General features: G+C 39.6%; 2 protein-coding genes across 10 annotated transcripts in view; one reads left to right on the forward strand and one right to left on the reverse strand.

The window, feature by feature from the left end:
• The window catches only part of ST3GAL6 (ST3 beta-galactoside alpha-2,3-sialyltransferase 6), a 63171-nt gene extending 51365 nt beyond the window's left edge, over window positions 1-11806 (forward strand). For all 7 annotated transcript variants that reach the window (XM_032406401.1, XM_032406399.1, XM_032406398.1 and 4 more), the window contains 5 exons: window positions 373-468; window positions 3385-3571; window positions 3708-3845; window positions 7061-7213; window positions 8597-11806. In XM_032406401.1, the coding sequence (XP_032262292.1) occupies window positions 373-468; window positions 3385-3571; window positions 3708-3845; window positions 7061-7213; window positions 8597-8683 (661 nt within the window). In that variant the 3' untranslated portion in view covers window positions 8684-11806. The remainder of the gene's footprint in view (window positions 1-372; window positions 469-3384; window positions 3572-3707; window positions 3846-7060; window positions 7214-8596) is intronic.
• Window positions 1-24003, reverse strand: part of DCBLD2 (discoidin, CUB and LCCL domain containing 2) — a 106346-nt gene that overhangs the window by 4366 nt on the left and 77977 nt on the right. For 2 of the 3 annotated variants that reach the window (XM_032406396.1, XM_032406397.1), the window contains 6 exons: window positions 23698-23784; window positions 23424-23549; window positions 19915-20008; window positions 17949-17998; window positions 14517-14654; window positions 10578-13881 (listed from right to left, as the gene is read on the reverse strand). In XM_032406396.1, coding sequence (XP_032262287.1) covers window positions 13412-13881; window positions 14517-14654; window positions 17949-17998; window positions 19915-20008; window positions 23424-23549; window positions 23698-23784 — 965 coding nt within the window. In that variant the 3' untranslated portion in view covers window positions 10578-13411. Of the gene's footprint in view, window positions 1-10577; window positions 13882-14516; window positions 14655-17948; window positions 17999-19914; window positions 20009-23423; window positions 23550-23697; window positions 23785-24003 lie in introns of those variants that run through there. The other variant, XR_004299779.1, reaches the window with a different exon arrangement.

Consider the following 24003-nt stretch of genomic DNA (forward strand, 5'->3'; position numbering starts at 1 on the left):
TCTGGATGCAAATCCTGATTCTGCTTCTTGGGAGTATGACTTTGAAATGTGAACGCCTTCTTCATTTGTAAAATGGAAATATCAGGCTTACCTATCTCAGCAGATGGTTATGAGAATCAAATGAGGGAATGTGTATGGACTCATAAGCACCTGTTAGTTGCTAACAATCATATACTTCCTATGGAATGCTATTTCTTGAATCCTGTATCTTTCTAATATATCCCTAGACCCGTAAGTCAACTGTTGGTTCTTTTTCTACTTGTGCAACAAGTGAAATTTGGCACTGGGTTCTGGAAAGTATGAACAAATTCTTGGAATCACCCAGTTATGTGAAAGATGTCTCAACCTCTCACTTGTCTGTTTGCCCAACAGTGTGCCATGTAAAAAGTGCGTGGTGGTTGGTAATGGAGGAGTTTTGAAGAATAAGACATTAGGAGAAAAAATTGACTCCTATGATGTAATAATAAGGTAAATATATTTCCTATTTGCTAACCTGGAATTGTTTCAAAGGAATATGATTTTCTATTTTAGTATGACTGTGTTTAAAAGGAAGATGAGTTGCTTAGATATATTTAAGTACATTAACACAGCCGGGCTCTCAGTCGTCGACTAGAGTAGGCCTAAATTTTCAGGTCATTCACTTAGCAAAGATTTGTGAAGTCTCCTTAATACAGTTCCAGCTCCAGGGCATATAGCAGTGAATGAGAATAAGCTCCCCGTGGAGCTTACATTGTGATGAAGGGAAGAAAACAGTAATTAAATAAATAAGGAAATACAATAATAAATGCCATACAAACAGTTAAAACATATGTGACAGCCAGTGATTGAATAGCTACTTTAGAATGGATGACCACTTTGAGGAGAAGACTTCTAAGACAGACCTACGTGACCATTATAGTACCGGCCATGTGAAGACTAGGGAAGAGCAATCCAGGCAGAAAGAATGTTTAGTGCAGGTCCTGGGGAGGACATGATCCTGGGTTTGAGAAGAGTAGCAAGAAAACCAGTGAGGGAGTCGGGCAGCAGGCTCAGGGAGAGTGGTACAGTCGGAAGCCAAAGAGGAAAGCAAGGGGCAGATTGTATAGGACTGTGTAAACTGAGATTAGAACTGGGATTTTACTTTAAGTACAACAGGAAACTTCTGAAGATTTTTAAGCGAGAGAGCAATCTGATCTGGCTATGTTTTTAAAATACCTTGGCTGTGGCATGGACAGTGGGATATGAGGGACAAGGGTAGAAATAAAGAGGCCAGTCAGGTGGCTATATTCAGGCAGATGGTGGTGGCTTGGAACAGGATTGTCATGACAGAGAAGGACGTAAGTGGATAGACTGAGACATGTTTTAGAGGTAGGGTTATCAGGATTTGTTGATGTGTTAGGTGTGAGGAGAGATGGGAATAAAGGAACCACATACCTCCTCCTGGGTTTTCAGCTTGAGAGATTGCCTGGATAGAGGTACCAATATTGAGCTGGGGGAAGACTTAGGGTAGGAAGATGTTTAGAGGAGAATCAAGATTTCTGTGGGAACATGTTAGATTTGAGATGCTTACTAGATTTGCAATGGAAGTCAAGTAGGCATTTGGTTAAACAGGTTAAAGGCTTGATGGTAAACAACCTGTAAGCTATGTTTAAACCATGGTCTGGGCAAGATTTCCCAGGGAGAAACACAGAAGAGGGCTTAGGACTGAGTCTTTAGATACTCTATACTTGGAGGTTGAGCAAAAAAGAAAAAAAAAGAGTAAAAGAGATGGAAGAGGATCCACCAGTGAGGTAGGAAGTGTTTTAAAGGAGAGGAGAATGGGTCACCCATGACCAGCTAGTGAGAGGTCATGCAAGATAAGGACAGAGTTCACCACTGGACTGGCAACCTGAAGCTCACTCACACTCTTGACAAAAGCAGACTTGGAGACATGATATGGGGAGTGGCCCAACCAGAGTGGTTTGAGGAGAGAATGACAGGTGGGAAAATGAGAAACCAGTGTAGGCAATTCTCTTGAGAAGTTCTGCTGTGAAGTTGAGAAATGAGATGGTAGCTGGAGATAGTTATGGAACCAAAGGAGGCTTGTTTTTTGTTTTGTTCCTTTTATAAAGAGAGGAGATTCTAGAGCATGTTGGTAAACTGATGGAAATGAACAAAGAGATTGGTGTGGTAGCAAGATGGGATGGGCTTCCAGAGTGCAAGTGTGGTTGGTCCTCTGTAATGGAAAGGAAAACTGGGATTGTAGTTATGGCTACCAAGAGTCCCACAGATGGAGTGGAGGGAAAATGAGGACATTTCTAGCTCTATTTTCTCATTGAAAGGTTGAAGTAAGGTCATCCTGTGTTGTGTGTGTTGGGAATGGCTATGAATAGTCTTTTCAAGAGTGGGGCAGTGCGTTAGGATGACCTGGCAGTCCTTGGGGGTTTTGCTGGGTTACAAGCTGCCAAGAGCTTCTGCATAGTGAGGTCACCTTATTTTCTGTTCACTATCCACTTTGAGGAAGCTGTGAAATTTTATCCACATGACAATTTTTGAAACACGAATTTCCTTACCTATAGTTGTCTAAACATTTGATCATCCAGCACCACAGCAAACCCTTGTGGGAGAATGCCACGGGTACAACATTTATGAAAGTCATTGAAAGTGTTAAGACTGTCTCAGGTTACATGGAGTCAGTAGCAAAGGGTGAAACAGTATTTATCCTCCCAGGGGGACACTGTTTTGGAAACAAAGCATTCCTTTTAATAGCATGCCTTCATAATGTATGTGTAAATAGTGCATATCTAACTTTGGCACTGAGCATACGCGAACCCAATGGTAGATCCTTTGTGGTTCTTTAGTTCACTCTAGCAATAACATTTATTTGGTTGTGCATGGGTATACGGCAATTTTATATTATCACTTTATTACAGAGCTCAACAATTTTGATGGGTCTTCAGATCACCTTCAGAGTGATTCTTGTTTGTCAGTCCATGTGCTACATGACTGTGTAAACTTGGGCAAGTAACTTTCTCTCTCTGGACTGCAGGGCCTTTATCCAAGGGGTTTTCTCTGGATGTCCTCCAAGGTCTCTCTTAACTCTAGTAGTCTTTGGTACTATGTTCTAATTTTGTTTTATTGAGTCTTCGATTTTCCTGGAGGTAGGACTGAATTATCAGTGGCCCCACAATTAATGTTCAAATCCAGATGAACATTCCTGCCTTTGATCAAGCAGCCGTTTCATGAAAGGAAATTATTTCCTTGGCTGTTATGCATTAAAAAAAAAAAAAATCCATTGCCCTGTAGCTTTACGCACTGGGCCTGTGGCCGCAGCTGTCTGTCCTGCTCTGAAAGCTCTGAAACTTGGGATGGAATTGGCTCATACTACACTTGGTCTACATATTTTGTGTGTTTTACTCCCCACAGAATGAATAATGGTCCTGTTTTAGGACATGAAGAGGAAGTTGGGAGAAGGACAACCTTCCGACTTTTTTATCCAGAATCTGTTTTTTCAGATCCCAATCACAATGATCCTAATACTACGGCGGTTCTCACTGCTTTTAAGCCGCTTGATTTAAAGTGGCTGTGGGAACTGCTGACGGGTGGCAAAATAGTAAGTTGGCAACATTGATCTGCCTTCTGACTACCTTCAGTTTTTTTTTTATTAAAAAAATTTTCATTTTTTTCGTTAAAAAAAGACAACCACAATGTTCTATTTTCTGTGTTTGTTTTTTTTTTTTTTATTTCAGAACACTAATGGTTTTTGGAAGAAACCAGCCTTAAACTTGGTCTACAAACCTTATCAAATCAGAATATTAGATCCTTTCATTATCAGAATGGCAGCTTATGAACTGCTTCACTTCCCAAAAGTATTTCCCAAAAATCAGGTACGTATTTTTCTTCGCACAGTTCCAAACTAAAGATCTGGCTAGGGTAGGGTGGAGAGATCCTAGGTTTCTCAGAAAGGATGAGAACCATGACTCACAAGGTGGCTTCTGAAGGCCACATCCGAGGTAGTGAAATCAGGTATCTGTGGGTATTATGTTTATGTTTTTCAGATTGCAAGGAAGGAAAGAACCTTAGGTGGAGTATTTTTTTCTGCCCTTGTGGAGCCCTTCTGGGGTCTCCTCCTGCATGCCCCAGAGACTCATTTCTCATAACCTCGTCTTCAGTGTTCTGCAATGAGGAGGGGGCGGCGGGGTGGGGGCGCGGCTGGGCAGTCTCTGCTCAGAGCAGCCAGATGGCTTCTGGACAAGCGCATGGCTACTGAGGCTAATAAGAACTGTCTCAAGCACTCTGATAAAAATATCACAGGAAAGCCGGAGGAAAGGTGAGGAAAGGCAGGGTAGTTCAGAAATATTTCTAAGGTCATAGAGGAGATATTGCTGAAACTCCAAATTTTTTAATTAAAAGGAGTCTCACCGACTTTGACTCTTGTAGCCCTTTTGTTTACATTCCCTAGAAGACAGTATCCTCTGGACCCAGTGGCACGGATAGGTTTTTCATTTGAAGCTTGAGAAACTGTGTGACATTAAGAGCTCAGCTGAAATGAGGTTTCCCTTTTTAGTAATCAGGGAAAATCCAACGAAATAAACACACATCATGTATCTTTTTTTTTTTTTTGGTCTTTTTTTTTGGTATGATAAAAAAGTTCTAAACTTTAGAATAATTAGATTCTAATGCTTATAATGAAACAACTTAGAATATATATACATCAAGTGTATTTATATATATACATATTTTCTGCCATTTCCCCTCTCCATTTAGCTATTCCCCTATTTATAGACCTTTCTGTTTGTATCCAGCTTTTTTCCTCTCTAAATTACCTAGAAATGCATGTGATTGATTATAGGGCTTTTCAGCCCACTTGTATGATTTCTGTAGGATAGACTCCTAGAAGAGGAATTCCCAAGTCAAAAAGCATAAATGTTTTAAATTTAAGCCTTATTTCTTAGTAATTTTGAGAGGAAAGGCCAACTTCTTAGTAATTTCTTAGTAATTTTGAGGGGAAAAAACAGCTTCTGAATGTTGAATTTATTTCCTAAGTTAGGTAAGATCAGATACAACCTTTGTTTTTTGCTTTAGGTAGTATCTCCAAAAGAATAGGAAGACCCTGATCTTAGAGATGATGCTAAAACTAGTTGTAGCTAGATTAAAATTCCAGTAGAACATGGCATCCCAGAAGCCAAATTGAGGACACAGCAGTATTTCAGAGAGGTCTGTTATGTGGGATGCTATCCAAATTTTGCGCACAAAGAATAAAGCCTGGTTCTGGAAATGTGAAGTCATATTGATGATGTGGATAAGGAAACAAACAAAAAAAAGCCTGCTTGAATTAGGTTAAAAAGAACATGGGACATGAGCAAGTGGAGGCAAATTTTTAATGGAGTTTTGTTAGAAAAGAGGGCAGAGAAATGGTTGAAAGACATGGGATCAAGGAAGGTTGCTTGCGTGGTTGTGTTTTAAAGACAGATGCCACGTTTATATGACGAAGAGAACGATTCGACAGAAGAAAATGATGAGGAGAGCAGTGGGTCATTGTCAGAATCCGATCTGGTGAGAGAGAAGAGATGGAAAGAGTGCCTGAGGGGAGAGGTTGGCCATAGGTAGGGACAGGGACATGGCATCCATGTAAGAGTGAGCGCTGGAAGTACAGGTCAAGATGAAGGTAGATCGGGAGTTGGGAAGCTGGTATAGCTCTTCTCGGTTTCTGTTAGTGAAATAAGGATTAAATGGGCAGTTTGAAGTGGGACGGAGGCTGAGGCTGTTGGATATAAAGGTATAAAACTGTCCTCTTGGAGAGTAGGAATGGAAATTTACTAGGGGAATACTGAACACCCACTTGAGACTTTGGCCATGAATGTGTACCCGGGCACGTATGTTGTCTTCTCTTGGCTTGTTCTGCTGCTTGGGTGTGGGTTGAGCCAGGGTTAAGATTCTGTCAGGTGATGATCTATTTCTGTGGGTGAGAGGTGCAGAAAATGGAAGGATTATACTGATGGATGAAGTCCTTTAAGGAATGAAGAAAGGAAGTGGAGGACATGAAGGGGAGGGACAGAAGAGGGAAAAAGTGATGGGATCAATGAGGTTGAATGACTCCCAGGTTTTTAACCCAACCACTAATTTCCCTTTCTGGCAGATGGTGAAGGCTTATGGTATTCACAGTAGGGCATGGGGTAAAGAAAAGCTTATGCAAAAGGCAGTTTTCAGATGAGCTTGCCTCCTGAAGTTTATTTGATATTATTGTGCTGCTTGGATTTTTATTCTCCTTCTCAAAATCATATTGTGTTATTTCCATGGAATCTGTAAGTCTTACCTTAATGAAAGGAAATCTCCTTAGATGGCTGTGTTAAAAAGTTTAAGATGTATTTTGTTTTTGCCTTTGGAGGCCATCCCGGTGAGAATTAAAACTGAATGAAGATCCTCCTGTCAATCATCTGTTACTGCATTTTCAGGAGATATGTATATGTGAAAGGGATGCTTGGTTTCTTTCCTTTTTGGTTTTTAAATTGATAATGATCCAGTGGAGACTGTGACATTACTCTGTATACATCTGGAATTTTTATTTTCTATAGAAGTCAGAATCTTACTATTTGCCACTGAAGTTAATTGATTAGTCTTTCCCTAGAGCTGGTTAAGTTATTAGGATGGTAAAAGAGATCTATTTTAAGGCCTTTGTGAAGCCTCTTACCATCCATTAGTGAATTAACCTGTCTTTACGTTTCGTGTACGGATTCAAAATTTGCAGGCTCTGCTGTTTGCACGGGAAGCCTGACTCAGCATGTTTTATTATAAAATGAGGCAGCAGCATCCTTTTCCCTGCGCCTCAGTGTTTCTTCGTTTGATATTTGTCCTCTGGGCTAATGCGGCAGTTAAGTTTTATTTGAAAGATTTTCTAAGATTTCAGTCACATTTATATGCTTTTCAGAGTTAGGAAATTAACCGGGGCTTGGGCCTTAGACATGATGAGGTTTTAACTTAGGTATTTCTCACCTGATGACCTGTTCAGAAGTCCCGGTTTTATAAGATGAGGTCACCCAATTATGCTTTAGAAACCAGTATCTTGTTTGAGTTTTAAAAAAGCTTTCATTTCCTTCCCCAGAAACCCAAACACCCAACAACAGGAATTATTGCCATCACGCTGGCCTTTCACATATGTCATGAAGTTCACCTTGCTGGTTTTAAATACAACTTTTCTGACCTCAAGAGTCCTTTGCACTATTATGGGAATGCCACCATGTCTTTGATGAATAAGGTAATATATACATACACACTTGGGTATAATCTCTGATCTTTACAGTTGCAAAGCCTCTCTCTTCTTTTCTATCGTTTTTACTGAAGGAACAGGTTTTGAGAGTTTGAGAGCTGCTTAACCCTACCCAAGAGCTACCAAAGACTGAAACTGGGACTCAAATCCAGGCAGTTCCAATTTGTGGGCCTCAGACCCTTGGGAATAGGACATAGTTATTATCAAGTAGCATCAAACCCCTCTAGACACCAAGCCTTATCTTAGATCATGTTTGCACTATTTAGATATGCATGTAGGCAACTTGCTGTTGATAACAATCTCAAACTCACTTAAAAGCATTGCCATGGAACAGGGACACTCATCCACGTAAGAGGATTGAGCACTGAAAACACGGTAAAGATGAAGGTAAATTTGGAGTTGGGAAGATGATATAACTTTTTGCTGTGCTTTTCAACGGATTTTTTTTAGTTAAGCAGAGGGGGAGGTCTGTAACATTTTCACTCCATGAGGGAATATTCATGGTCAAAAAGGTTGCAAACGTTTATAGTAGATCATGCTTCTCTTGAATTAGAGATCAGTGGTGGTCGATAGGATCTTTAAGACTTAACTGAATGGGAAGGAGTTGTCTGAGGTTAGTGGTATATCACAAATGATAGGACTAAAATGTTATCTGTACATTTTTAATATGGAAATATGAATGATTTGCTGTAAAGTAGGGATATATCCTATGTAATCAGTCCCCTTAGGTCATCATCCCCAAACACTACCATAAGCCAAAGAAGTGGTATTATTCAGGTCAGACCTTCATATATTACTTCATCTCCTACCCCTTGTGAGACAAACACTTGAGTAGTTCAAGTGTTGGGTGCTTGCGACAGACTTCAGGATCATTTCTCCTCAGCCCTAATCTTTTAGCACTTGTGGGATTTCTCGCCATCTAAATAACAGAACATTGAAACAATTTCCTGAGGAAAATTAGGATATCCATCAATAGAACAGAATTATTTTTAAAAAATCTGATCTTTGCCATGCTTTACAATTGCTTCTTTAGGCTGATTTCTATTATGAATTTCAGGTGCTGTTTTTATTAAAGTGATCAACCCATTTTGACTTAAAATTTTGGTCTCTAGTTTTATATCCTGATTTAGGAGATGGGGGGAATGATACGAAGGGGTGCTCTTATGTGAGGATTTAAGGGGAAACAGCAGGCTAAATTTAGGGAACACTGGCAAAAGAATGAGCAAAGAAAAAGGTAACAGAAGTTTAAAGTCTACCTGTATACTTGTGACTTGAGTTTTTTATTCAGAAGCTTTTTAGATACAGTGTATCCCATTGTTGCTGTTAATGTTTTGAGACTGGGATAGATGATTTTTTCCTTTTCTTCTCTAGAATGCGTATCACAATGTGACAGCGGAGCAGCTCTTTTTGAAGGACATTATAGAAAAAAACTTTGTAATCAACTTGACTGAAGATTGACTCTACAGACTCAGAAGACGATGCTAACAGTATTAGTTTTATTTTTATACGGCAATTTTTAGTTTATTTTTAAATATGTTGGATGCACTTGTCAAAAAATTGTGTATATTAAGTCTTTTACTGCCTGGTGATTCATAACCACCAGCTTAATTTTTGTGAATATATTTAATTTATAAAAACCAAGATATGCTTAGTTAAGATATCAGGGAAAGAAGTTTTGATTGCATTGTTTTTAAAACAAGTTAGTTTTCCGAAGTGTTTTTAAACATCTTTTTATAATTAGTTCATCTTAGACTTTTGAGAGGATGTGACTTCCTAATAAGGGGCTTTAGTTGACCACAAGTTTTGAACACAACATTTGGCTACTGTAAATTGGTGGGGAATGGCCATGTGTTTGTGCCTTGATGTGGCAAACTGGAACCACTTTAGGCATGTAGCTAGATGATTGTTCCTTTTTGTTGTAGCTGAGGAAACAGATTTGAATCTTAAAGCAGCCCTGAACATAACAGTAGGTATGGTTATGGAAATCTAAGATCATACTGTTTTCATTAAGCTTTTTTTGTCTTGCAATTAAGTGAACCATGATTATAATGAGTAATCGGGTAGAAGGAAGGTGGTGTTTTTAAGGTGAAGGAAATAGGCTAAACATGAAATTCTGGACAAGTAAATAATCTAAGAATGCAATTACTAAAGCCTGGTGACTGCATTATTTTAAAGGTCATACAAAGTAGCTGAGCTAGGCAAGCTCAAGGAGACCATTCTTAAATTTTCTGCCTGGCTTAATATATTAAAATTTGAAAGTTTACTATTTATTTGAATTAGGAAAAATGAAGATAAATCCTTGAGACTAAACAAGCTGTTTTTTGGATTTAAATGGGAATTTCATGAACAATGTCAATTCTTCAAAGGGAAGGCTTACCTGGCTGCCTAGGGTGCATCAGAGAAGAGTCCTACTGGATGCAAACAAGTCAAAACCAACCTTTCGAACAAATGTGAGCTAGTGACCCTTCTCATTTAATACAGCCAAGGGCTACGGGGAGGGGAAAAAGGAAGAGAAGAGAATTACAAGAGGGATGGAATTAAAAGTTCTCAGAAGAGGTAAGAGTTGAAAGAATTGTTAATCTTTTGAACAATAATTATCATTGGGAGACATGGCTGGTATTACCGGAAACCAACCTGCCTCTCTAAAGAGTATGTCAAACGCAGTATAAGGGGGGAGGAAACTCCGGGTTGATTTAAGCCAGATCTGGACATTAAATACGGACTGTGTTCTGTTAGCACGAGCATGCTTGCACAGTACCATGGTTTCACTGGATTCCTCTAATAACTCTGAGGTGGAAAAGATGGGTGTTCGCGTGACCTTTCCCTCCTACCACACAGCCAGAGTTTACCACACAAAATGCAGTTTGTGAACTAATTTAGGCTTCAAAAACGGATGGTCCGGGCTGGAGTAAAAGTAAAAAACCACTGGTAGCATTTTCAAATGTTACTGTAAGGTCTAGAATAATGGCAGTATAATTTCTGAGCGATGCTAAAACTGAGGAATCTGGCATTTTGTGTAGTATGAGAAAAGGCTACAAACTTCAACGTGGTTTCATATAAGCCAAAGGAAATTCTCAGCAAGACACATATGTACAATTTATTAAAAACACACGAACATATTAAGATCTCACTATTTATACAATCTAAATTCTAGCAACATATACAAATATTGAGTGACTACAGTACATGCCGAGGTAAGAAAAGTACATTCTGGGAGAATATCACTGACCCTCAAACCATTTTTATTTCCAATATGTATTTCAATGTTTTGTTTCCACCTTTCCCAGTGCCAAAAAAACAAAAACAAACAAAAAAACTAGTCACAAATTGGAGTAAATAATTGGTGCCACAGTTGAACTAAAAAGTATTTTAATAACCATCCAACACTTACTAGATTTTGCAGTTTAGGGACTTCAAGTTCAGAACAGAAAAGCAGAGCTAAAAGGCAGTTTTTTTTTTTAAAGGTAGAGCTTAACAGATTTCTCTTAAAAGGGTTTGAAAAGTTTCTGTCCCACAATCTTAGTTCTGTCCTCTGACCTGGTGTTTCCATAGCCCTTACGCTCTCCAGGTGTCAATGTGGGGCCAAGGCAAAGAAGTTCAAGCTTTCTCACCTTCCACAGAATTTTAGATGAGTGCATTTTCTACTGGGGCAGGGGAGGACAAGAGTGCACATGACACCATAGTTTCAACTGCTGTATAAATTCTCTACACAAACCATTTCATCAGCGGATAAACCCATTGTTCAATGCAAAGTGCAAATAGTGAAACATGAATTTAAATAACTGGGCTAGACCCTGCACATACAATAGGATCTATTTAGTGTTATAGCTTTTAATAAAATATAAATCAGCATTCACAATATCTTTAACTGTGCTGGTTCCTAAGATCATGTAACAGTGAAGTTGGTGTGACTTTATGAAAACCTGCAGGGGCCACACTTGCTGTACCACTGTCTGATTCGATTTTTATCATTGTGTTAACAGGAAAAAAAATCCAATAAACCAGAGTGACTTAAGTCTTTAACATGTTTCAAGCAAAGAATAAAAATTCAAGGGAATTTAGTAACGAAAAAAAAAAGTTACTTTCACATTTTCAGTTGATTGTCTCCACAGCTGCATCAGACATATAAATGTAGTTAAAACCCAAAACAAAACTCTAATATGAAAACAAATGAACTAAAAGTACAAAACCAGAATAACCCTTTGTATCAGGCTCAGCTCTTCATTTGGAAAGTAAAATATACAAAAGCAATAAAAACTATTTTGTAAAAATCACTGGTAGTTCAAGGACCGCACAGTGGCAAAATCATGCATCATTTACGAAGAAAACATTTGCCTCTCAAAAAAAGTTCCATGGGAAAATCAGGTGCACAAAATTAAATAAAAACAAGCATCTTTGGGAAAATGGGATCATTTCTCTTAAAGCTTCTCAAACAGGCATGTGATTGGAGAAGTATATTCACTGTGTACTGACGATAAATAAAAAAATAAATTGGTTTACTCTCTTCCCACCTGAAAGGGGATGACTGCATTAATAAATGTGCTTTACACATTCATGTCTTAATAAAGTTCAACATCTGTGCTTTTTGTTTCAAATGTTTGGAAACAATATATTTTTTCAATGAATAAAATTATGCCTTAAAGTTTGTCTGGAAAAGCAAAAGCAAATGAAGGTAACACCAACAAAAATAATACTATACGGCAGAGAGGCTGCAGAAATAATTCTGTTTTTGAAGCAATACTTTAAAATACTGATATACCTGGAAGCGAGCAAAATGAACACTGTCTTTTCTCACATCTAGCAAATTCTGGAAACAATCAAGAAATGGCTAGAACCTGATGGGAGATTATATGTTTTAAACATAGGGCCAGCTTCTCATCTTGCCAAAGATTTTTAAAGATTCTTACACTATGGGCTAATAAATTAGATGATTTTTATTTCACCCATCTAAAACTAGTTCTGGGCAAATGGTGACAAAGAAGTTGCCTGGAAGTATCAAAAACAGACGTCAATATTCACCTGCTAGGATGCTAGAACATCTGTTCCACAGGCATGCGGTAAAGGACTGTCACAACTCCTACGACACAGAGCGGGCACACTCACACAGAGCTGAGGAATTCATGCTGGCTTCTACTTCTTTCAGTATTTTACTGTGGATAATTAGAAATACTTTTTGACCAAAAATAACTTCAGATTCAGAGAAACATCTCTATATATTAAATGAAAGAGGGCAAATCCGTTTTTTGTTTTCTTGTGTTTTTTTTAGGGTAATTTATATGACTTCTGAGGAATGATTCTAAGCCTTTTGCTGTGGTAAACATAAGGACTCCTGTCTACAGTGTTCACTCAGATGCCCTCCAACTCGCCTAGGACCAATCCCGTTGCAAATAAATTTGGGGGCAGGGAGAGAATCTCTGTTAGAGCTTTTTACAATTACAGGATTCATGAGGCTGATGAAGCAAGCATCACTCACTAAAAAAAAATTCAAAACAGTTTATAAACACAAGAACGGGGCTGGCCCCAGACAGAACAAGCAGGGATGAAACCAGGTCATGTACCATGAAGTGTGAAAGCTCTTCAGAGTGTCAAAAAGTGAAAAATCAATGACCCCACCCTTCACAAGTCAGTTTCCCACTATAGACCTTCCTAAGGAAAGACAGATAAGTGTATGACTACAACCAAAACGATGATTCTATCACTAATTTTTGAAAAAAATCCATAAGGAATATAGGAATAGAAGAGAAAGAACTCATGATAGTACCCACCTTTCACAAAGAGCAACATTTCAAGCCATCAGACATTTCAAGAACAGTACCACGCGTTATTGCCAGTCAGGCGTACAGAGCCACCTCGAGTTCATCAATGTACCTGCAGCATCGGTAATAAATACTCAGTGATTTTTAATTTCTTTGAAGTGCATAGTAGGGAGCTTTTTTCTGTATTAAAAAATCGTGTTTTACAGTAGTAACAAACAGGATGTTTGAAATTTAACAGGCAAGCCGTCACTGCCACAGTGACGCTCTTAAAGCAAGATGGCAAGATTAGCAGTTCCCTGTACCTCGGTCCTCACATCTTCCCCAACCACAGCTGTGACAGACAGGTAATACATTCTCTACATTACTACCACTAACACACAAGAAAGGCCATGTGCTTTACAACCATGCTTTATAACAAGCAGCATCCCCTTCAAAGAGTTTCTTGAAAACCATCACATTCACCATCCCCCCCGGCCCCCGAAGCCTCCTGTGTGCTGTGTGGCACCTGGTACACCAGTTCGCCTGGGGCACTGGCACCTGGTTTCCCACCTTTTGGGGTGTCATACTGGGCGCGGGCGGACGAGCAGCTGTCGGTCCTGGAGAGAAGAGTGTTGTAGGCTCCCACCACAGGGGGAGGCTGGTTCCCTGTAGCTTTGAAAGTGGACGTTGAGGGAAGACCAACTGAGGCTGGGGGGTGCCCGGACATATCCATGATGATTGGGGTTGCATATTCGGGCCCGGTAATCGGCAGTGGTTCGGCATAAGCATGGTAGACTTCTTGGACCGGGGAGTTGTAAGGATCTAGGTCAGCATAACTTGCTTCTTTCCCTTCTTCTGGTTTAAAGGTGGATCTCTGATGAAGGGTGCCAACAATTCCTCCCACAAGTGGTTGTGCATACTCTGTGGATATCACAGAACCAACGACAGAAAGGTCACCTCATTCACACAGGGATCAGCCGTAGCCCGACACCCAAAACACACACTTCTTTACGGCACTTTTGTTCCTATCAATACAGACCTATGGATTTCTCTACCTGAACCAACTTAAAAAAATTAAACATGTTATCTTGTATCTCCTAAGAAGTTAATATGCCATAGAGCCTCATGCATGAAATTTTACAAAGAATGTATATGCTCTTCAGATTTATAAACAGTGTATTACTGGAAAAAAAAAACCCATTCCATTATTAGAATATTCTCAAATAGGACAGTGTTTAAAATAAGTATGTACTAGATTAATAGGATAAATACTGTAAGGCTCCTATGGCTTTCCTACTCTTCACACTCAAATAAAACTCCAGGTAAACAGATAAAAATGCCCAGAGCTTTTTGAAATGTTCTCCAAAAAAGAGGAGTATGCATCTAAGGTGCAGAAATGACTCTCTCAAGGTCATCCTTTTAAAAAGCAGTTCTACCTCAAGAAAACCGTTCATCTCTTACATATGAAAAAGAGAAAAGACACTATAAATCCCAAATTTCCAGCCTAGTGTGGCAGTTTCTTCCTTCACTCTGTGGCGAAGGCCGCACGCGGTTACCTGCAGAGTCCGTCTGCAGCACTGTGGTGACTTCTCTTGGACTCAAGTGATTAACTTCACTGCTGCTGTAGCGAACGGGGGTTTCCTCGTGTTCCACTGATTTGGCAGGGAGAAACTGCTTCATTCCTTTCCACCAACCTTCATGGTGATTGTAAGCAAGAAAGACAGACCATTAAATAAAACCCTAGGCCTGAAATGATGACATTGTTTACGGGAGAAATCCTGTTGCATTTAAGCCATTTCTGTAACACACTAGTACAAACTAGCCTCTATGTTCAATCTCTCTCTATTTTTTGTAGTAAAATACACATTACATAAAATTTACCATCTTAAGCATTTTTAAGTGTAGGTCAGGTGGCTTAAAAGTCGTGCACACTGCTGTGCAACTATCACTACCACCTATCTCTGTAACTTTTCGTCTTGTAAAACTAAAATTCCATCCCCATGAAACAGTGACTCCCCATTCTTCATTCCCCTCACCAATGGCAACCACCACCTTACTGTCTTCACTGTCTTTATGATTTTGACTACTCTAAGTACTTCATCTAAGTGGAATCATACGGTATTTGTCTTTTTGTGACTGGCTTATTTCGCCTAGCATAATGTCCTCAAGGTTCATCCATCTTGTAGCATATTACGGAAAATCTTTCCTTTTTAAGGCTCAATAATATTCCATCGCACTTATACAACACATTTTGCTTTTCCATTCATCAGCTGATGGTCACTTGGGTGGCTTCCACATTTTAACTGTTGTGAATAACTTTGCAATGAAAACTGACGTACAAATAGCTCTCTGAGACCCTGCTTTTAATTCTGTTGGGTGGAACTGCTGGATCATATGGTCATTATTTTTCATTTATCAGGAACAGCCATAGTGTTTTCCGCAGCACCGAACCATTTTACAGTCCCACCAACAGTACACAAACATTCTAATTTCTCCACATCCTCATCAACTCTTACTGTTCTGTTTTTTTGATAGGAGACACCTCATGGGTGTGAGGTGTTATCTCACAGTTTTCATTTCCCTAAAGATTAGCGATATTGAGCATCTTTTCGTGTGCTTATTGGCCATTTGTATATATTCTTTGGAGAAAAGTCTACTCAAGTCCTTTGTCCATTTGTGAATTGTTTTTTTGCTGTGTTTTAGAAGTTCTCTAAATATTCTGGGTATGAATCCTTTAGCAGATACATGATTTGCAAATGGTTTCTACCATTCTGTGGGTTGCCTTTTTACTCTCCGGATAGTGTATTCTGACACACAAAATTTTTAAATTTCCATGAAGTCTATTTTATTTCTTCTTTTGTTAATTGTGCATTTGCTGTCATAGCTAAGAAGCCATTGCCACGTCCACTGTCATCAAGTTTTTGTCCTGTGTTTTTTTTCTACAAGTTTTATTGTTTAAGATACTACATTTTGGTCTTTCATCCACTTTTGAGTTTATTTTTACAAATGGGTGTTAAGTAGGAGTCCTACTTCATTCTTTTACATGTGGATATCCAATGTTCCTAGCACCATTTGTTGAAAAGACTGTCATTTCCCCAATGGGTCTTGGCACCCTTGCCAAAAATCATTTGTCCATATTTAGGAGCATTTATTTCTGGGCTCTCCATTCCACTGGTGTGTATTTATGCCAATACCACACTGCTTTGATTAACTTTGCAGTAAATTCTGAAATCAGGATGTGTGAAATCTTCTAGTTTTATTCTTCTTTTCCAAGACTGTCTTGGCTATTTGGAGTCCCTTAAAATTCTATATGAATTTTAGAATGGATTTTTCTGTTTGTACAAAAAATGTCACAGGAGTTTTGATAGGGATTGATATTGAATCTGTAGATTACTTTGGGTAGTACTGGCATGTTAACAATATTAAGTTTTCAATCCACGAACACAGGGTATGTTTTCATTTATGTCTTTTTAAAATTTCTTTAGCAATGTTTCTAGTTTCCATTGTACAAGTCTTTTACCTCCTTGGTTAAATGAACTAAGTATTTTATTCTTTTTGATGCAAATGTAAGTGAAACTTTTTATAATTTCCTTTTCAGATTGTTCAGCTTGTGTACAGAAATGCAACTGATATTAATACTTAGGAGTTCACTGAACCAAGGAGGTAAAAGGTGTGTTGACTTTGTATCCTGATAGTTGGCTCAGTTATTGGTGCTAACAGCTTTTTTTTTTTTGGTGGAATCTTTAAGGCTTAATTCTCCTTTAAATGTTTGGTAGGATTTTTCTGAGAGATTTTTGATTATTGACTCAATCTCTTTAGTAGTTATATACAAGTCAATTCAGATTTTCTATTTCTTTGTGATTTAGTCTTGGTAGATTTTATATTTATGGTAATTTGTCAATTTCACCTAGTTCATTCAATTTTTTGGCATACGATTGTTCATAATACTCTCATAATCCTTTTCATTTCTGTAGAATCAGCAGTGATGCCTGCACTTTCTTTTCTGATTTTAGTAGTTTCAATCTTTTTTCTTATTCCATCTAAAAGTTTGTCAATTTTGTCGATCTTTTTGAAGAACTAACATTTGATTTCACCGATTTCCTCTATTTTCCCATTCTCCATTTTGTTTCTCTCTCTTATCTTTATTATTTCTTTCCTTCTGTTAACTTTGGGTTTAGTTTGTTCTTGTTCTAATTCCTTAAGTTGGTCAAGCTCATTTTTTTTTCTTTGATGGGATATCTAGTGCAATGCAGAACATGGTAGAAATTTCTATCAAAAGCATATACAGAAGCAAATCACTCCTATAAAAGTGCAGGCAAATACAGTTTGTTTCTTGTAGGATGGTTTTTGATAAGTTTTTCTGAAAAAATACTTCCCAAGATCTACCTTGGGGTGTTAGCAGCACAGAATCTGCCCCCACCACTGCTTTTTTTCTACGTTAGTCACAGCGGTGAACTCTTCTGCCTTTTAACTGTTCCAGTAGCGAGACCGGAAAGTAGGAGACCTGCAGGGGGCCTCTGGTGTCGCCTGCTGCCCTCTGCCCCACAGAGTAGAGTTCAGAAGACGACAACTCATCACGGCAGAGACGGCCGACCTCCCGATTCTCAAACTGCTAGGCTCTACTTGGGAAGTACCCACAGCACAGTGACACACACACACTGTGTTATCAAGCCCACAGTGCTTTCATAGTCCACAAAGAAACCTGGTCTCCTCAAGAAAAACAGATAGTGGCACAAACCGCACAGGTTTTCCAGGAAAAAGGAACAGAGGGCGCATTACGAGAAATCCTTACTTTTCATTGCATTACTTATTGGCTACAAGAGATTTTATAGAAGAGTAAAAATGATCAGAAGGTTAGAGGAAGATCATTTTTCTCCCAAGTGCTGGGGAGTTTATGTGGGCCTGAAAACAACTCTCCTCTTTCACTGCTGCCACCTGGAGGGGTGGGACTTCCCTCTGATAGGAGGGGGTGCAAAGTCCTGGCTTACCTGCCCGGTCCCAGTAAGGTAAGTCGTAGGTGCCTTCGGTTTTTTTCTTTCTGGAAAAATAGAGAAAAAACATGTTAGCAAACAGAGTGAATTCACGAGTAAGACAGCTCTGAAAGTGCAGGATAAACACTCAAGTTAATAGTTAGTCAGGAGTACACATTTCCATTTGTTGACCTACCCGGCAGTGTCCTCTATTTCATTTGCCTTTCAAAGTCGCCACTGCTGAAACTCATAAATTTTGAACTCTCAATAAATTTTACACAACCATCTCCTGAGATAGTTATTCTGTTACCCAAGGTACTTCCCGCTCAAGGGATAAAGGAATAAGAAAGGCTAAGACTGTAGATAAAAAGAATCTCATCAAAGACCCACAGGTGATGTGTGGGTTCTTATGGGAAAGTTATTATTAGGTCTGTTTCAGTTTCAAATACAAACTATGCAAATCCATTGATTTCCACCTGTGTCATGAGAATCTGAACATCCATAGGGTCCTTTAAGCACCAGCCAAAACGGATCTCAGGACTTGCCTCCCGCCTCCCCATCCTCGCCCTCTGGGCTTTGACCGTAGCGGATGAGACTTGACTGCCCGACTGACCACTCCGCTCTGCTGCGTGTGGACCGGGTGACCTCAGACAAGTCATGTATGTGCTGTCTCTTCTTCCTCTATAAAACAGTACCTGCTTTGTAGGTTGTTTTGAGGATTAAATGAATTGAACCATGTGAAGAACTTACACTAATGCCTAAAATCGGCTTTCATTCTGTATAAAAACGAGCTGTTGCTGCTGTCCTCACTGTTCCTATTGCTTCTACCCAGTTCCCCGAGAGCACCCTGGACTTTCCCTGCCCTCAGAGTGACTTGCTGGGTCTCTGCCCAGACGGCCTTCCTACAGCCATGAATCCAGGAGCCAGCTGCTGCTTCAGTGTCCTCTGGCGGCACGCGGTGTATGGCGCTACCACCGCTGCCCGTCTTCTGCAGTCTCTCCTCTCCCAGCCTGTGAACTCTGGGGCTCACACTGGACTCCCAGCACATGCTCGGTACTCAGCACAAGGCAGGAGCTCAAAGAGCTGAGGGAACGAATGAAGTCACTCTCTCGTCCACCAAACCTGTCCCTCCTGCTTTGTCATCTCCACTCAGGACATCTCTCCTGGTCTAAGTGCACAAGCCAGAAACTTCCGATCATCTGGGACCCCTCCTCCTTCCTTAGCAGACAGCCAGTTGCGCCTCATCTCATAATCTCACCCGTCTGCCTCACCGCCCTCAGGGAGACCCCCACCTACCGAATGAAACCTGAATCCCTCTGTCCCCGAAGCCCTCCCGGACCCAGGCCCAGGCTGCGCCTGCATAGTCCTTCCTCTGCGCTCTCCCGTTCCCTGCCCGCGCGTGAGCACTCACTGCCCTGCCTGCACTCCACGTCTCTGTGCCTTCGCTCAAGCACAGAGTCTGGGCTGTTCTCTACCTTCCTCCATCTAGGCAAATCCAACGTTCTCGTTAAGGAGAAACAAAGTTGAGGATTACTCTTTCCTGCAGAAAAGGTTTCAGATAACTCTCATGGTTCTCACATCTGTGCTCCCTGGCACTTCAAAAAGAACTCCTCCAGCCATATTACAGTTCCGTGTCTTGTCAATCAACCCTGCCAAACACCTGGGAGATAGGAGTTGTGTCTCGTTCTTTCAGGAAATATTACTAAGCAACTATTATGTGTCAGACTGTCGTTCTTATTAATGTGTATATTCCAGCACGTAAAGCAGATTTTGATACAGTAAAGGCACTCAGTGACTGACTATGCTATTGAACATACTCATTTTTTATGGAAAGGAGAAACTAATGTATTTTGACTTTAATAACTACCTTAACTCTCCCCTTCTCAAAAAGGTGAATGGTACTTCACCTTGTATATTTAGTTTTTATTTCACACTTGGAAACACCCCTTCTAGGACCAAGCAGGTGAGCTGGTTAGGGACTCACCTGTTTCTCCAATGCCAAGCACACACTACTACGAGGATGAGGGTGGTGAGCACCATGACGAGCACCGGGACTAGGACTGCAGCCAAGGCTACATCTGAAAACACACCAAAGGCAGAGTCATGAAGATAAGGTGGGAAGGTTACCCATATCATCCTTCAAAGCTTTTCTATCTCAAAAACTGCCACACACATTGTTCATGAAACGAGAATGGGCGTGTGTGAGTAATGGCAGAAGCTTTCACAGATAACGTGGAAGTCTGTCATACTACTTGCTTCAGCTTTGTATACACTTAAAACTTTTCATAGTAGCTTTTTAAAATCACCAAGACAAACTGAAAGATCAATGAAAAACTTGGAAAATATATTTCTGAGTATCTGATAAAGGGTTACTGTCATCTATATATGACAGAATTTACACGTCAAAACCAATCAATAGAAAAATCAGCAGAGATGAATGAGCAATACAATTAAAAAATGTGAGTATTCAACATGTTAGCTTCACTAGTAATCACAGAAACAGAAGTTAAAACAAGAATAAGATGCTATTTCTGCTCATCGAATTGGCAAGTATTTAAAAGAATAATTGTTAGAAAGGATATCAAGAAACAGTTATTTTTATGGGACTTTAAATGGATACTTTCTGTATCATTTTGGGGCAATATGTATAAAAATTGATTACTTGGCAATTCCATGTCTAGAATTTATTCTTAGAAAAAAATTAAGATAGCATTCAAAGATGCATCTTTAAAGTGGCTTCTGTATCTTCAAGAGTGAAAAACTGGAAATAATCCAAATGCCCAAAAACGAAAGGGAATAAATATATCATAATATCTTTCTCGTAGTAAAATATCCAGCAATTGGAAATGTGTGTATTAGGGGGATGGGGGAAATATTTATAGATATGGGAAGATAACAACACAGTGTTAAGTGTGAAAAAGCCAATTGTATCAACAGGGCAGAAAAGGACAATGCTTGAGCCTGCAGGGATTAGGAGATCATTTAATCCTCTTATCTCCCTCCACAGATAAGGAAGCCCAGGCCCAGATACAGCAAATGGTCTGCCTAAGGTCGCTTGAGACATCAGCTTCTTCCCTAGTTTGCCCCCCCCCCACCCCCCCATCCTGGCAATGAGGACAGCCACAGCCACCGCTGATCCCTGCTGGGGGCTAAGCGCCAGACACTGTGGGGCCTCACCCACAGCGTCTTAGGTACCCTTATGATTGTATCCAAGAGAGAGAAAGAGGCTGCCGATGCGGGAGAGGGAGAGGATAATCAATAACCTGAGGCCTCTGAGAAGGTGGATGGATGGCAACAAGGGCACAGGTGGATCAGCCTTGGACAGTACAAGGAACTCCCTCCTTCCACGCAGTGGACAGAGGGTACAGGTGAGTTTACAGGCCCCACAAACAGGGAGTGTCCTTCTACTTGCTTTTACTTTCTTTGAAAAGTTGAAGTGGTAACTGAGAGTGAGTAAAGAATCTCTGAGTCAAGGGTTTGAAAAACATGGAGAAGTGACTGCTGAGAAGAGACAGAAGAGCTAACTGGAGAAAGAGAAAGACCCCTGGCTGGTGCTGAGGGCCCCATCTGGAGAGGATTCAGGAAGCTACAGTGGCACAAATGTGACCATGATATGATTTTCTCTAGCATCGCTCTCAGCCTGGATGTAAAAACGGAAAAGGAGAAGTGCATAAAACAGAGATCATGACTCAGGGCTAGAAAGCACTAAGAAGTCAGAAGGGTAAATGTGCTTTATCCCTAAAATTTGTGAAACTGGAGAGAGAATAATCAGGTTCAGGTAGATACAGTTCAATTTAATCAGAGGTTTCAAAAAATCTGCTTAGGTTCAAAAAAGAATAAAAAGTCTATATACCACCATCCCAGAGAAAAGGAGACAAGAGGTCTTTAACTGAAAAGACCTGTACATTCTTTGTTATTCTTCTGAAGCTTACAGGAATGCTAGCTCTGGAAGAAAACAATTTAAGGACAGTTTTAGCCTTGAGATTTTAAGATTCTATAATCAGACTTTAAGATGAGCAATACTTTCAAATGACTGTTCTTCCATCCAGACATGAGGTCTGGGATTCTGCCCAAACAGACGTCTTCTGCAAAATGGTAAGAAGTTCTGTGGGACACTGAGATCTCTTGTCTCTAGGAAGTCTTGCTTCTCTTTAGCTTTTCCAGCAGCATGAGAAAGTGGTCTGTTTAGAAAATACCTTAGAAGATGGGAAAAAAAGTGATATATGGAAAGTTGGAGAGAGTTACCTGAAATCAGGCAAATTTTCAGAAAATGAGAATGAATAAAGTTCTGTGTGGCACAAGTTACTCGGAATGAATTGCTTTCTCTTCTCTGCACTGTCCTGAAAATGCTTTATCTGCCAACACTGAAATTAATTCCTCTATGACACTGATGGTTTCTTCCGAATTCAACTGGAATTTTGTTTTTCTTTTTTTTTTTTTTTTTTTTAAAGATTTTATTTATTTGACAGAGAGAGACACAGTGAGAGAGGGAACACAAGCAGGAGGAGTGGGAGAGGGAGAAGCAGGCTTCCCTCGGAGCAGGGAGCCGGATGCGGGGCTCGATCCCAGGACCCTGGGATCATGACCTGAGCTGAAGGCAGACGCTTAACGACTGAGCCACCCAGGCGCCCCTGGAATTTTGTTTTTCAACAACTAGTACAATCAAAGTATTATGTTCCGTATGTGTTAATACCTTATTTATCGGTAATAAAATTTGAAAGTAAATTCTACCACATTTATAATATGAAAAAATTACGATCGTAAACATTTTCAAAATAGAGACTGAAGTTTTTTAATGAATATATTAACTCACAGTATTTTTTAAAAAGTGTCAGTTTTCACCCAAACTGGTTTTTTTCCCCCTTCTTCCCTTTTTGCCACCAAATTTCCTATCCAACAAATTAATATATAACCAGAGGGGGAAAAAAAAAGTTTGTTTCCTGGTATGGTTTTAGTTATTTCTAGAAATAGACTCCTTGTGTTTAGCTGTGGTGGGAAAAAAAAGATCACAAGAGGAGACCCAGAATACAGCAGCCATCTCTAAATATTTAAAGAACAATTCTACAATGACACCAGAGAAGAGAAATCAGAGCAATGTAATCAGTTTCTTTTCCAAGGAGAATAATAAAAGTTTTTTGTTCTTTTTTTTTTTTAAAGATTTATTTATTTATTTATTTGAAAGAGAGAGAGATGAGAGAGAGTAAGAGAGAGCACATGAGAGGGGGGGAGGGTCAGAGGGAGAAGCAGACTCCCTGCTGAGCAGGGAGCCCGATGCGGGACTCGATCCCAGGACTCCAGGATCATGACCTGAGCCGAAGGCAGTCACTTAACCAACTGAGCCACCCAGGTGCCCAAGTTTTTTCTGTTCTTAAGAAATACAGTTAAGAGGAAAAGAAACTGAGGGTTTAAAAGCTGGAAATGCTCCTGAAAATTAAGTTACAAACAATATAAAATGCTACTATGTAACAGGTGTTAATTTCTGGATTTGCATACCTTTGGTGACACTTGGAGTCACGGTAGTATTTTTGATATCAGGAGTGGCTGTTGTTTGCTCCGTCTGTGCAGGAAACTCATTGTTACTGCGAGGTTGTAGTGGTTGAGTAAATTTTGGGGCTCGACCTTGGAAAAAGTTTTAATAACTCTTTATTCTTTTATCTACATCAATTTGATTAAAACAAAGTTATTTTATGATGCTTTTAATACATTTATGGAAAATTATACCACAAATCCAGGGAATACCAAATTCTCACACTTAAAGGAGGCATACCTTTGGCTATTTTTGGAGGGGCTGTAGTGTTTTTGAGGTCATTGCTGTTCCGAGGAGGTGGAGGTTGAGTAAGTTTTGGTGGACGACCTTGAAAAATGGTTTAGAAAAGTTTATACATTTTGCTTATAAGAGTTATAGCTAAAAACAGTAATTTAAATATCTTCAACATATCCTAGAGGACTTATTTCTGCCCAGTAATTTTAAATCTTGGACAACAATATGCCAGAAGGATAAATATACTATGCATTAAACATACAAACTTACTGGGATTTCTCACTTTTTATAAAATTAAATTGTTTTAAAATA

Source organism: Phoca vitulina, unplaced genomic scaffold, assembly GCF_004348235.1.
Source record: "Phoca vitulina isolate PV1807 unplaced genomic scaffold, GSC_HSeal_1.0 scaffold8, whole genome shotgun sequence".
In the NCBI taxonomy this organism is placed as follows: Eukaryota; Metazoa; Chordata; class Mammalia; order Carnivora; family Phocidae; genus Phoca; species Phoca vitulina.